The 10,600-nt window shown below is 69.2% G+C and overlaps 2 protein-coding genes across 2 annotated transcripts; one reads left to right on the top strand and one right to left on the bottom strand.

Moving 5' to 3' along the window:
• Nucleotides 1-487: 487 nt before the first annotated feature.
• On the bottom strand, nt 488-6,493 carry LOC131563394 (B-cadherin-like). Its single transcript, XM_058813420.1, has 15 exons — nt 6,277-6,493; nt 4,335-4,513; nt 4,151-4,261; nt 3,914-4,069; nt 3,607-3,751; nt 3,319-3,494; nt 3,108-3,236; nt 2,846-3,031; nt 2,516-2,760; nt 2,290-2,432; nt 1,737-1,961; nt 1,428-1,646; nt 1,208-1,338; nt 985-1,128; nt 488-874 (listed from the first exon to the last, which is right to left on the bottom strand). The coding sequence occupies exons 1-15, from the start codon at nt 6,413-6,415 to the stop codon at nt 662-664; spliced, it is 2,541 nt and encodes an 846-aa protein (XP_058669403.1). The 5' UTR covers nt 6,416-6,493; the 3' UTR covers nt 488-661.
• A 1,074-nt stretch (nt 6,494-7,567) lies between these two features.
• On the top strand, nt 7,568-10,593 carry LOC131563636 (cadherin-1-like). Its single transcript, XM_058813746.1, has 9 exons — nt 7,568-7,624; nt 7,743-7,862; nt 7,954-8,109; nt 8,184-8,328; nt 8,404-8,579; nt 8,653-8,742; nt 9,813-9,955; nt 10,165-10,300; nt 10,437-10,593. The coding sequence occupies exons 1-9, from the start codon at nt 7,580-7,582 to the stop codon at nt 10,524-10,526; spliced, it is 1,101 nt and encodes a 366-aa protein (XP_058669729.1). The 5' UTR covers nt 7,568-7,579; the 3' UTR covers nt 10,527-10,593.
• Nucleotides 10,594-10,600: the final 7 nt, after the last annotated feature.

The raw sequence follows: 10,600 nt of genomic DNA, 5'->3' as shown, positions 1-10,600 counted from the left end.
AGGGGAGGGGGCTCCCAGTACCATCAGCTGTCCCCACCCCATGTTTCAGGAGCTGATCCTGGAGCCAGTGGGAGACCCCCAGAGCTCGGGGTCCTGCCAGGGGCAGAGGCTGCTCTACCCACCCATGCCAGCACCCATGGGCATCTCAAGGGGTTGGGTTGGCAGCAGGGCTCTGGCTGCCCAGGACAGGAGAGATTTAGCACCAGGAATGCCCAATGCCACCAGTGTCACTCCCGTGAAGGACAGACTTGTGGTCAGTGCCCTGCCCGTGCCCACCAGCACCCTTTGTGGGGCATGGGCACTGCCCTTGCATGGGTGACACTGCAGCTGTGCCACAGGTTCCACATTGCAGTGAGCAAGGGGGGACAGGGCTGGAGAGGGGTCACTGCAGGGCTGGGGGCAGCACCAATCTCCAGGGCACAAAGTGACACAGAGCCTGGAAAGTCTAAAAAAACCAAATCCTTTATTAAAACTGACCCGGCTCCCATCCCCTTGTCCGCAGCATCACACGCCATCATTCCATACCTTAAAAAATAGATAATAACCACAAAAACGCAGGCGAGGAGGTGAGGGGGCTGCGCTGGGGTGGGGGGCACGGCAGGGGGAACCCCCAAGGCACAAAAGCAGCAATAAGGCAGGGACAGCAGCGGGCTGGGGGTCCCTACTCGTCCTCCTCGCCGCCGCCGTAGAGCTCGGCCAGCTTGCGGAAGCGGCCGCCCCAGTCGTTGAGGTAGTCGTAGTCCTGGTCGCCGTCGGAGGCGGAGGAGTTGAGGGAGCTGAGCGAGGTGGCCTCCGAGCCGCTGCCCTCGTAGTCGAACACCAGCAGCGAGTCGTAGGGGGGGGCCGTGGGGTCCGTGTCGGCCGCCTTCAGGTTCTGGGGGGGCACAGGGGTCAGCGCCCGCATCCCCTGAGCCCCTGGGTGGCAGGGACGTGTGGTAGGGACGTGTGGCAGGGACGTGTCACCCCCGGGCTCTCAGCACTCACCTCGTCAATGAAGTTGCCGATCTCGTCGGGGTTGGCGGGGCGGGGCCGGTACTGGGGGGCCGGCAGGAGGGTGGGGGCCACGTCATTGCGGATCACCTCGGGCCGCGCGTCCAGCCCCCGGTGCAGCTGCCGCAGGTCGTAGTTCTGGGGACACACACACACATGGAGAGGGGCAGAGTGAGACAGCCCACGCTGTCACCAGGCCCCTGACCCCCACACCCACCTGGTCCTCCTCGCCGCCACCCTCCTCCCCATAGTAAAAGATGTTGTCCCTTGTGTCATCTTCGGGCAGCAGCAGCGGCTCCTTCGTCACCTTCCTCCTCCTCACGAAGAGCAGCAGCAGGAGCAGGATGACTGGGGGGAAGAGTGCCATCAGCAGGGATGTGTGTGCCCCGCTGTGCCCAGAGCCGGGCTGTCCCCACAGCCCCAGGAGCCCCACTCACGCAGCAGGGCCAGCAGCGCGCCCAGGGCGGCGAGGACGAAGGGCAGGGCGGTGACAGGCTGGGACCTCTGGGGACAGCCCTGAGCCTGCCCCTCGCAGGCGCAGACCCGTGCGGTGACAATGGTCACTTGGGCTCTGCCCGGCTGGTCCAGCAGCCGCAGGTACACGCTGTAGGTGTCGGGCTCCAGCGGTGCCACCAGCTGCAGCGTCACTGTGTCACCTACGTGAGATTGGGGGCTCAGGGACGATGCACCAGGAACGCAGCCGTGGCACGAGGAGCCCCCACGTGACGTTCAGCCCCCTGCAGTACCTGTGTCCCCCACCTCCACAGCCCAGCTGTCCCCCGAGCCGTGGGTGAGCTCGGCGCGGAAGGGGCCGGTGTTGGGGGGCAGGTCCCGGTCGGTGACGGTGAGGAGCTGGGGCTGGGGGCTGCGCTGGCACACGGTGATGTCCCGTGGCTCGGCCTCGGGGCCGTTGTCGTTCACATCCAGCAGGGTGAGGAGCAGCGTGCCCGTGCCCGTGGCCGGCGGTGAGCCTGGGGGAAACAGTTCTGGAGGGGGGACCCCAAACCCGGGACCCTCATGGGGACATGGGTGACTGAGCAGGATGGGGACAGGGGGAGCCTCAAAGCCAAGACTTTCCCAGGGACAGAGACTCTCTGGGCAAGGGTGGAAGAGTGAGGAATGATGCTGGAGGGGGCAGTCCCAAACCCAGGATCCTCAGGGGCCTGGGGTGCCCCGGGCAGGGGTGGGGCCATGCAGCCCCAGCAGGGCTCCATGCTGGAGCTGGGATGTGTTTCCTGGTGATGGCAGCACGTGCCCCTCACGCGGGAGGGGGAACAAGGGCCCTTTCACGTCCCTCACCATCATCCACGGCCAGCAGCACGGCCATGTAGGTGCTGTTCTTGACGAAGAGGGACTCGCGGTCCAGCTGGTCCCGCGCGGTCACCAGGCCGTTCTCAGGGTGCACGGCCAGCCAGCCCGCCGGGTCGTGCCCCACCAGGTACCTGGGGGCACAGGGGAGCTGGAGCTGCGGCAAGGGGCAGCAGAGACCCCCCCAAAGCTCCACTCCAACCCTGTCCCCGCTCACTTGATCCTCTGGCCCTGCGCCTTGTCGGGGTCCTGGGCCGTGCAGGCCGTGAGGGTCTGCCCCGGGGGCACATCCTCTGACACCGTGGCCAGCTGCACCGGCGGCACGAACACCGGGGCCTCGTTGACATCCTCCACAGTGACTGTCACCGTGGCAGTGGCCATGGGCAGCTTCACAACGAAGGGGACCTCATTGGCCACTGCCACGTGGAGCACAAACTGCTGCTTGGCCTCATAGTCCAGACCCTGGGAGAGGGGGAGACACGGGCAGTGAGAGCGGGACGGGCAGGACTCCACCTGGCAGCACTGGGGTGGCAGGGGTGACACAGACCTGGGCGGTGCGCAGGACGCCCTCGTTGGTGGCAGGGTCGGTGCTGATGGCAAAGGCTCCGCCGTCGTTGCCGCGCAGGATGGAGTAGACGGCTCGCCAGGCCGGCGTGCCGGGCTCGTCCAGGTCGGTGACAGCCAGCCTGGCCACCTCCCGCCCGGCCACGTTCTCCGGCACGGCCGCCTCGTACTGCGGGTCAGGGCACCGTCAGCGCCGCGGCCCGGCGGGCACCGGGGCTCACAGCCAGCGGAGGGGCCCACGTTACCGTTCTGGGGTCGAACTCGGGGGCGTTGTCATTGACATCAGCGATCTCGATGACGGCCAGCGCTGTGGTGGTCAGTCCCTCCCCATCCAGGTCAGCCGCCTGCACAGTCAGCGTGTACTCCCGCACGCGCTGCGGTGGACAGACAGACAGACAGACACCGTGTCAGCCCCTGCCCGGGCTGGGACCCTGCCCCCGGTGCTGCAGAGCCCACCTCCCGGTCCAGGCCGCTGGCAATGACGCTGAGGGTGCCCGTGGCCCGGTTGACAGTGAACATTTGGGGATGGGGCTCCCGCGGCTCCTGGCTGAGGATGGAGTAGGCGATGACACCATTGTAGGTCTCTGCTGCGTCGTCCGCATCCGTGGCTGTCACCTGCATGATGGAGGTGCCTGCGGGTGTGGAAGTGCAGGTGAGGGGGATGTTGGGGGGCACGGTGCCGGGGCTGTGCCCCAGGAACATGGCTGGTGCAATGCAGAGCTTCCCCAAGGCACGGGGTCCTACCTGGCAGAGCTCCCTCTGGCACAGAGCCCCTGAACACCTCCTGTGTGAACTGGGGCTTGTTGTCATTCTGGTCTGTCACTGTCACAATGATCTCCATCGGTTCCTCCACTGGCTTCCCGTTCTCAGACACGGCGTGGGAGAAGAGCTGCAGGGTGGGGTGTGAGTGGGGGCCCTGGCAGAGCACCCCAACATCCCCCTGGTGTGAGTGGGGCCCTGGCAGAGCACCCCAACATCCCCCTGGTGTGAGTGGGGGCCCTGGCAGAGCACTCCAACATCCCCCTGGTGTCCCCAGGCAGGAGGGACCTACGTGGTACTTGTCGATGTGCTCGCGGTCCAGCGGCTGCGTCACCTTCATCCAGCCCGACTCCTTCTCAATGGTGAAGATGCCCTCGGGGGGTGCATCTGCTCCCTGCCCTGTGATGCTGTAGAAGATCTTGGTGTCTCTGTCCCGGTTGGATTTGATCTGGGAGGAGGCGCAGAGCAAGGGATGGGCTCAGCATCCCCCAGCACCCAGCTCCCCTGCCCAGACCGACTAGTGTCGTACCTGAACCAGCTTTTTGGGGAAGGGGCCCCTCTCATTCTCAGGAACCTTGATGGGGGGGATCACCCAGTCCCTCTTCTGCCTCCTGAGAGCAGCTCGAGCCCTGGGCAGCTCCTGCGGGGCGGGGGTGAGTGAGGGCACGGCCGGCGGGGGCAGCAGGGGTGGGGGATAGGCGGTGCCGGGTTACCTGGGGGGAGCGCCCGCTCTCTGCGGGAACCGGGGCAGGCTCTGGCTGGCCAGCGGCATCCCGGGGGGGCACGGCGAGCGCCCTGCCCACCCCCGGCAGCCGCACGGGGCCCCCGTCCTCCCGCTCCCCGACATCGGGCTCCTCCGCGCCGTTCGGCCCCGCGCAGCCTCCGGAGCGCCCTGCGAGGGTGAGGGGTCAGGGGGATGGGGGGAACCGGTCCCCGACACCCCGGAGCCGCAACCACAGCGCCAGGAGCCCGCAATCCCCCGCAGACCCGGGGCGGAGTGGGGCAGGGGGCGGTGGAAGGGGCGGAGAGGGCACCGGGAGCGGGGCAGGAACGCCGAGCGCCGAACGGGAGCGCAGTGGAAGTTTCGGTGGAAGTTTCGGCTTTGTTTCACAGACGATGGGAAATTCCTGGGCGGGCAGAGCCCTGCCCCAGCCCCCTCCCGGTGTGTCACCCCCTCGGGGCTCCCAACCCCCCGTGGCCACTGAATGTCCCTCCCCGCCTCCCACGCTGCGTCCCTCGTGCTGGACGCGGCCCCGGCTCCGCACCCCCCGGGCAAGGATTAGGGGATTAGCGGGGCTGAGCCAGCTCCGGGCGGGGCCGGGGGGGCTGCGGGAGGCGTGGGATGGGGCAGAATGGGGGAGCGGTGCCCCACGGCTGCTGCACACCGGAGGGACCGAGCCCGGGGGCGGCGGTGGGGCCGTGCGGGGAGCAGCAACCGTGCCCCGAGGGCAGCACCGGGGCCCCTCCCAGTCGCGATGGCCGCGATAAGGGACTTTAATGGGGCCGGAGGGGCATCACCCACCCGGCAAGCGGGACACGGGGAGCCCGGGGAAGCCCCCAGCCCCTGTCATGGGGAGCCCCCAGCCCCGCTCCCCAGCTGTGGCTCGGATTGCTGTGCCCTCCGAAGGGCGGGCGGCACAGGGGGCACCCCGCGCTGTCTTCGGGGGTCCCTCAGGGCACCGAGCCCGCTGGGTGCCGAGGCGGAGCCGCACGGTCACTGCCGGGGCCGTGAGCTGCCCACCGAGGGGGGGTCGCAGTGGCGTGGGCAGACCCCCGCCCGTGCCCACAGCAGGGGCCTGGCAGCGCCCACCGCCAGTCCTGGCAGGCTGAGCTGATGGAAAAGGGATGCGAAACGGGATGTGGTGTCCACAGCAGACAGAGGTCGAGGCCCCTCCCTGGCACTTACCGCCAAGGAGAGCTTTTAGCGCTCCCGCGGCCATTAGAGGAGCGCTGGCTCCGGCCGCGTTCCCGGGCAGCCCCAATCCCCCGGGAGCCGCCGAGCGAGGAGGGCACCGGGCCCGGGCCCAGCCCCGGCACGGAGCCAAGCGCTGGCGGCAGCGAGACCCTGCCCGGCCTCGGGCCGGCCAGAGAAGGGGGGCCCTGGGGCTCCCAGCCCCATTGCCAGCCCGGCGCCGGCCGCCCACCCTGCGGGGACCCAGCCCTGCCCGCAGCGGGTGCCCACGGCTGGGCCAAAGGCGCTGGCATCAGCCGCCTCCAGCCCAGGGAGAGCAGACGGGCACCGCCAGCCCCGCGGGGCACAGCCAGCCCCACGGCCGAGCCCCTCACCCGGGGAGGCACAGCCCTAGAGCACAGGGACACAGCCAGCCCCACGGCCGAGCCCCTCACCCGGGGAGGCACAGCCCTAGAGCACAGGGGCACAGCCAGCCCCACGGCCGAGCCCCTCACCCGGGGACCCCGCCAGCCCCACGGCCGAGCCCCTCACCCGGGGACCCCGCCAGCCCCACAGCACCGCGAGGTCCTCCCGAAAAGCAGCGGCCCCACCGCCGGAGGCAAAGCGATCCCGATCCCGGCAGTGAGGGAGGCCCTGCCGCCCCCCCGGGGCTCGGAGCCCCGTTCCGGTCCCGATGGCGGCCCCAGCCGGTCCCCGCGGTGTTCCGGGGGTCCCGGTGCCCGCGCCCCGACGGTGCGAGTTACCTGCGGCGGGGAGCGGCCCGCGGCGCAGCCCCGGGAGGGCGCACGGCGGGGCCGGGAACAGGGCGGCCGCGGGCAGGAGCGGGGAGAGGAGGAGGATGAAGATGGAGAGCGGGCAGAGCCCGGAGCGCGGCCCCCGCATGGCCCGTCCGTTGCTGCCGCCGCCGCCGCCGCTCCGGTCGCCGCCCGCCGCGTCCCGCCCCGTCCCGCCCCGCAACGCCCCAGGTGAGGCGGCGGCCGCGCAGGTACCGCCCCGCCCCGGAGAGCGACCCCAGCGCGCCCCAGGCATCCCCCGGCAATGGCCCGGACCCCTCCGTTACCCCGGGACCCTCCTACCGGGGGCTCACCCCCTACAACACCCCCGGCAATCCCCGTTACACCGCGGCGCTCCTCTGGAAAGCTCCGGCAGCCCCCGACACAACAGCCCGATACCACCGGGCACCCCCGGTATTCCCCTGCAGCCCCACGGCAATCCCAGCACCCCACGTTACCTCCCGGTAAAAATCCAGGCACAGCCCGGTACCCCTCGGGCACCGACCGGTGCTGGAACCTTCCATGCCCTCCGGGCACACCGGCATCCCTCCGAAATGCTCCTGGCAATCCGCAATCCCTCCCGGGAGCCCTAGGGCACCGCCTGGCAGCCTCTTGGCACGCCCTGGCAACTCTCGGCAATCCGCGATACCTCCCCGGTCGCCCCGTTACCCTGCGGGCACCTCCCGGTCTGCACCCATCGGCATCGCCTTGGAGCCCCCTGGCACTCCCCGGTAGGGCCTGGCAATGCTCGGGCACCGCCCGCTCCCCGCCGGGCACCCCCGCTCTCTCCGTGCCGCCCCCCAGTGGCCCCGGTGCCCCTCAGGGCAGCCCGGTGGGCACGCTCGGGCATCCCGGTATCCCCAGGCACCCTCGCGGTGCCGCCGTCCGTCCCTCCCGCTGTTCCCGTGGCACCTCCCAGCACCGCCCCGCAGGAACAGCCCCCTCCCCGTTCCCCCGTGCCACCCCCGGGTGCCTCCTCCCCGTTTGCCGCCCGTGGGTGCGCTGGAACTCCCGGGGGGGGGGGGGGCCGTGTGTGCCCCCAGCTCCACTGCACTGGGGGTTCCACCGAGGGACAGCCCCGGGGGGCTCCTGGACCCCATCGTCCCCCCAGCCGGAGCAGCATCTGCTGTGCTGGGTCCCCCGTAGGGCGCCCCCAGACCCCCCCGGGCTGGCAGCTCCGCAGAGCCCGTTCAGCCCTCCTGGCCAAGGTCACTGACGCAACAGGGAGGGCTCCCAGCAGGCACCTGGGGGAGCCGCCAGTGCAGCTGCAGCCATGGCACCCGGCAGCTTCAGCCTCCTCCTCCTCCTCCTCCTGCTGGTGGGACCCTCGCGGTGGGGCCGGGGGTGCTGCATGGCCGTGCCCCGGCGGGTTCGGGGCAGAGCCGTGTCACCGAGCCGTGTCACCGAGCCCTGCAGCATCTCTGTCCATCCCACAGGACGTGCTGACCTTCCCGGGGCACGGACACGGCCTCCGGCGGCACAAGAGAGACTGGATCATCCCCCCCATCAACTGCCCCGAGAACGAGCGGGGGCCCTTCCCCAAGAAGCTGGTGCAGGTGGGTGTGCCCGTGGGCACCGGGCAGGGCCCACAGGGATCCCTGGGGCACTGGGACACGGCTCACCCTCCTCCTCCTGCCTCGCTGCCAGATCAAATCCAACAAGGACAAGGAGACCAAGGTTTTCTACAGCATCACGGGGCAGGGGGCAGACACCATCCCCGTGGGTGTGTTCATCATCGAGCGGGAGACGGGGTGGCTGGAGGTGACAAAACCCCTGGACCGCGAGGAGAAGGACAAATACCAGGTGAGTGAGGGGACACCTGTGGCGGGACAGGGACAGTCATGGGCACTGCACACACACTGACTGTGCCCTTGCAGCTCTTCTCCCACGCCGTGTCGGCCAACGGGCAGCCCGTGGAAGACCCCGTGGAGATCATCATCACCGTCACTGACCAGAACGACAACCGGCCCGTCTTCACCCAGGCAGTTTTCCACGGTTCTGTGCAGGAGGGAGCTGTGCCAGGTGGGAGCACTGCCAGCCCCTGGCAGGCAGCACGGGAGGGGAGTGTGACAGGTCAGCAATAACCACCTGCTCCAGGCACATCGGTGCTGAGGGTGCTGGCCACCGACGCAGACGACGCCGTGAGCTCCAGCAATGGCGTTGTGAGCTATTCCATCCTGAGCCAGGTGCCGGACAAGCCCCAGCCCGGGATGTTCACCATCAACAGCCACTCTGGGCTGCTCTCTGTGGCTGTGCCGGGGCTGGTGGCAGAGGTAAGCCCCGGACTCAGCCCCCACCCTCGGCAGCTCACCCTGCACTTGTGGGTGACACAGCCTCTTGCCACAGGTGGTCCCTGAATACACCCTGGAGATCCAGGCTGCTGACCAGGAGGGATTCGGGCTGCGAGCCACGGCCACCACCCGCATCAGGGTGCAGGTGAGAGGCTGGGTCTGGCCCTGGTGCCCTGGTGGTGCAGAGGGCAGGGCCAGGCCGGGCTGAGGCCAGGGCAGAGGGCAGGGCCAGGCTGTGCTGAGGCCGGTGCTGGCCCCTGACAGCCCCACGTGCCCGGCTGTGGCAGCAGCAATGCGCTCCAGGTGCTTTCCGTGGTGGGAGGCGAGATTGGGAGGGCAGCCGGGCTGTGGCTCCTCCCGGCCCAGTGCCCCAGCCTCCCACCAGGCTCTGGGCCGCTCACCCCAGGGCCCCAGCCTGCCGGAGCGTGGGTGCCAGCGGCGCTCCTGGGAAGCCGCCCGTGCCGGCTCAGCCCAGCCGGGGAGGAGCACCCGGTTCTGCGGGAGCCCCGTGCCAGGATAGCGGCATCCAGCCACGCCAGCTCCACCGGGAGAGGCCGTGGCGCCAGGAAGGGAGGCCAGGGATGGCGTTTTGTGTGGGGGCACCGGCCACAGGTCCCTGGCCCATGAGGGGGACACAGGAGAGCCAGGTAAGCTCGCCAGGGCAACTCTGCAGCACCCCCTCGTCAGCCGTTGCTGGACTGGCAGGGGGAGCTGGTCCGGCTCCAGAGAGGCTGTCTGGTCCTGCTGGCTGCAGGGGCGCAGCCCCAAACTGTGCTCCCACCCCAGCCTGGGAGCTGCAGGGGAAAAAGGGGCCTGGCTGCCCCCAGCAGTGCTGACCTTGGCACCGGGCAGCTCCAGAGAGCTGGGCAGGGTCAATGTCCGCCCGCACGTGACACCGTGGGCAGGGATGGGGCTGCTGGGACAGGGCTGCTTCCTCCTCGGGTCCAGGCTGGCTGCTGTGCTGTGCTGAGCCCCACCAGACAGGCAGGTGAGCAGGAGGCACAGTGCTGCCATGAGCCCAGAGCCCTGCATCCTGGTGGGAACCAGCTGGCACGCACAAGGTGCCTGGGGCTGAGCACCCTGGCGTGGGAAGGACGTGGGACTCCATATCCCAGCTCCGGGGAAGAGTGAAGTGCAGGGGCTTGGCTGCAGCACGAGAAGGCAGATGGTGCTGCCAGGACAGGTCCCAGCCCTGCTCTCCCCTCTCTGCCACAGGCTGACAGCATGTCTGAGGTGGGAAAGGGCACCCTGACCACCCACGTGCTGAACACGGCCACGGGGCTGCCGGCAGCCGGCCTTGGTGTCCGCCTGGCCCAGCTGCAGGAGCCAGGGCTGCAGTGGATGGAGCTGGCACACAGGTACGAGGGCTGGTGGCACCTGTGGGGCAGGGACACTGCTGCCATGCTCTGTGAGCTTGGCCAAAGGCTCCTGGCACAACTGGCTGCCCAGCCTTCACCTGGGGTTTGTTTGCTGGTGGCAGGGCTGGCGCTTGGGGGTATGGCCAGGTTCTGGGGTGGGGCAGGGCTGTGTTTTGGGGTACAGCAGGACTGCCTTGGTCTGGTTTCAGGCACACGGATGCAGATGGGCGCTGCCAGCCCTTCCTGGCACAGGGACAGGCCAAGGCTGGCACCTACAAGCTGCACTTTGCGACAGCTGAGTACTGGCAGGGACTGGGGCACACCAGCTTCTACCCCTTCGTGGAGGTATGGAGAGAGGGGAGACTGGGACAGGTGACACAGCATGTCTGAGGGCTGGGCCAGGCCCAAGGGGCTGCACTCCCCTGGGCCTCACTCTAGGAGGGGGATTCCCACTGCTGTCTCCTCACTCTCCCTCCCTCAGGTCGTTTTCATCATCACTGACCCGGCACAGAAGCTCCACGTCCCACTGCTGATCAGCCCCTACTCCTACACAACCTACAGGGGCAGCTAGAGGGGCACAGCCTTCCCCTGGGGACGCAGGAATGATGCCACAAGGCCATTAAAAACTCCAAACAGCACCGTTTG

The sequence above is a fragment of the Ammospiza caudacuta genome, chromosome 13 (assembly GCF_027887145.1).
Source record: "Ammospiza caudacuta isolate bAmmCau1 chromosome 13, bAmmCau1.pri, whole genome shotgun sequence".
Lineage (NCBI taxonomy): Eukaryota > Metazoa > Chordata > Aves > Passeriformes > Passerellidae > Ammospiza > Ammospiza caudacuta.
The sequence above is the reverse complement of the archived record's forward strand: the minus strand, read 5'-3'. Positions and strand labels throughout refer to the sequence as shown.

What these genes read in the sequence shown, in the direction of transcription:
- LOC131563636 (XM_058813746.1), top strand. Translation starts at nt 7,580, where the DNA reads ATGGCACCCGGCAGCTTCAGCCTCCTCCTCCTCCTCCTCCTGCTG. An exon ending in TCCTCCTCCTCCTCCTGCTG is followed by an intron (nt 7,625 to 7,742) that starts GTGGGACCCTCG and finishes TCCATCCCACAG; the next exon opens with GACGTGCTGACCTTCCCGGG. An exon ending in CCACCCGCATCAGGGTGCAG is followed by an intron (nt 8,743 to 9,812) that starts GTGAGAGGCTGG and finishes TCTCTGCCACAG; the next exon opens with GCTGACAGCATGTCTGAGGT.
- LOC131563394 (XM_058813420.1), bottom strand. Translation starts at nt 6,415, where the DNA reads ATGCGGGGGCCGCGCTCCGGGCTCTGCCCGCTCTCCATCTTCATCCTC. An exon ending in AGCACATCGACAAGTACCAC is followed by an intron (nt 3,752 to 3,913) that starts GTAGGTCCCTCC and finishes CCCACCCTGCAG; the next exon opens with CTCTTCTCCCACGCCGTGTC. An exon ending in GCCAGAGGGAGCTCTGCCAG is followed by an intron (nt 3,495 to 3,606) that starts GTAGGACCCCGT and finishes CCACACCCGCAG; the next exon opens with GCACCTCCATCATGCAGGTG.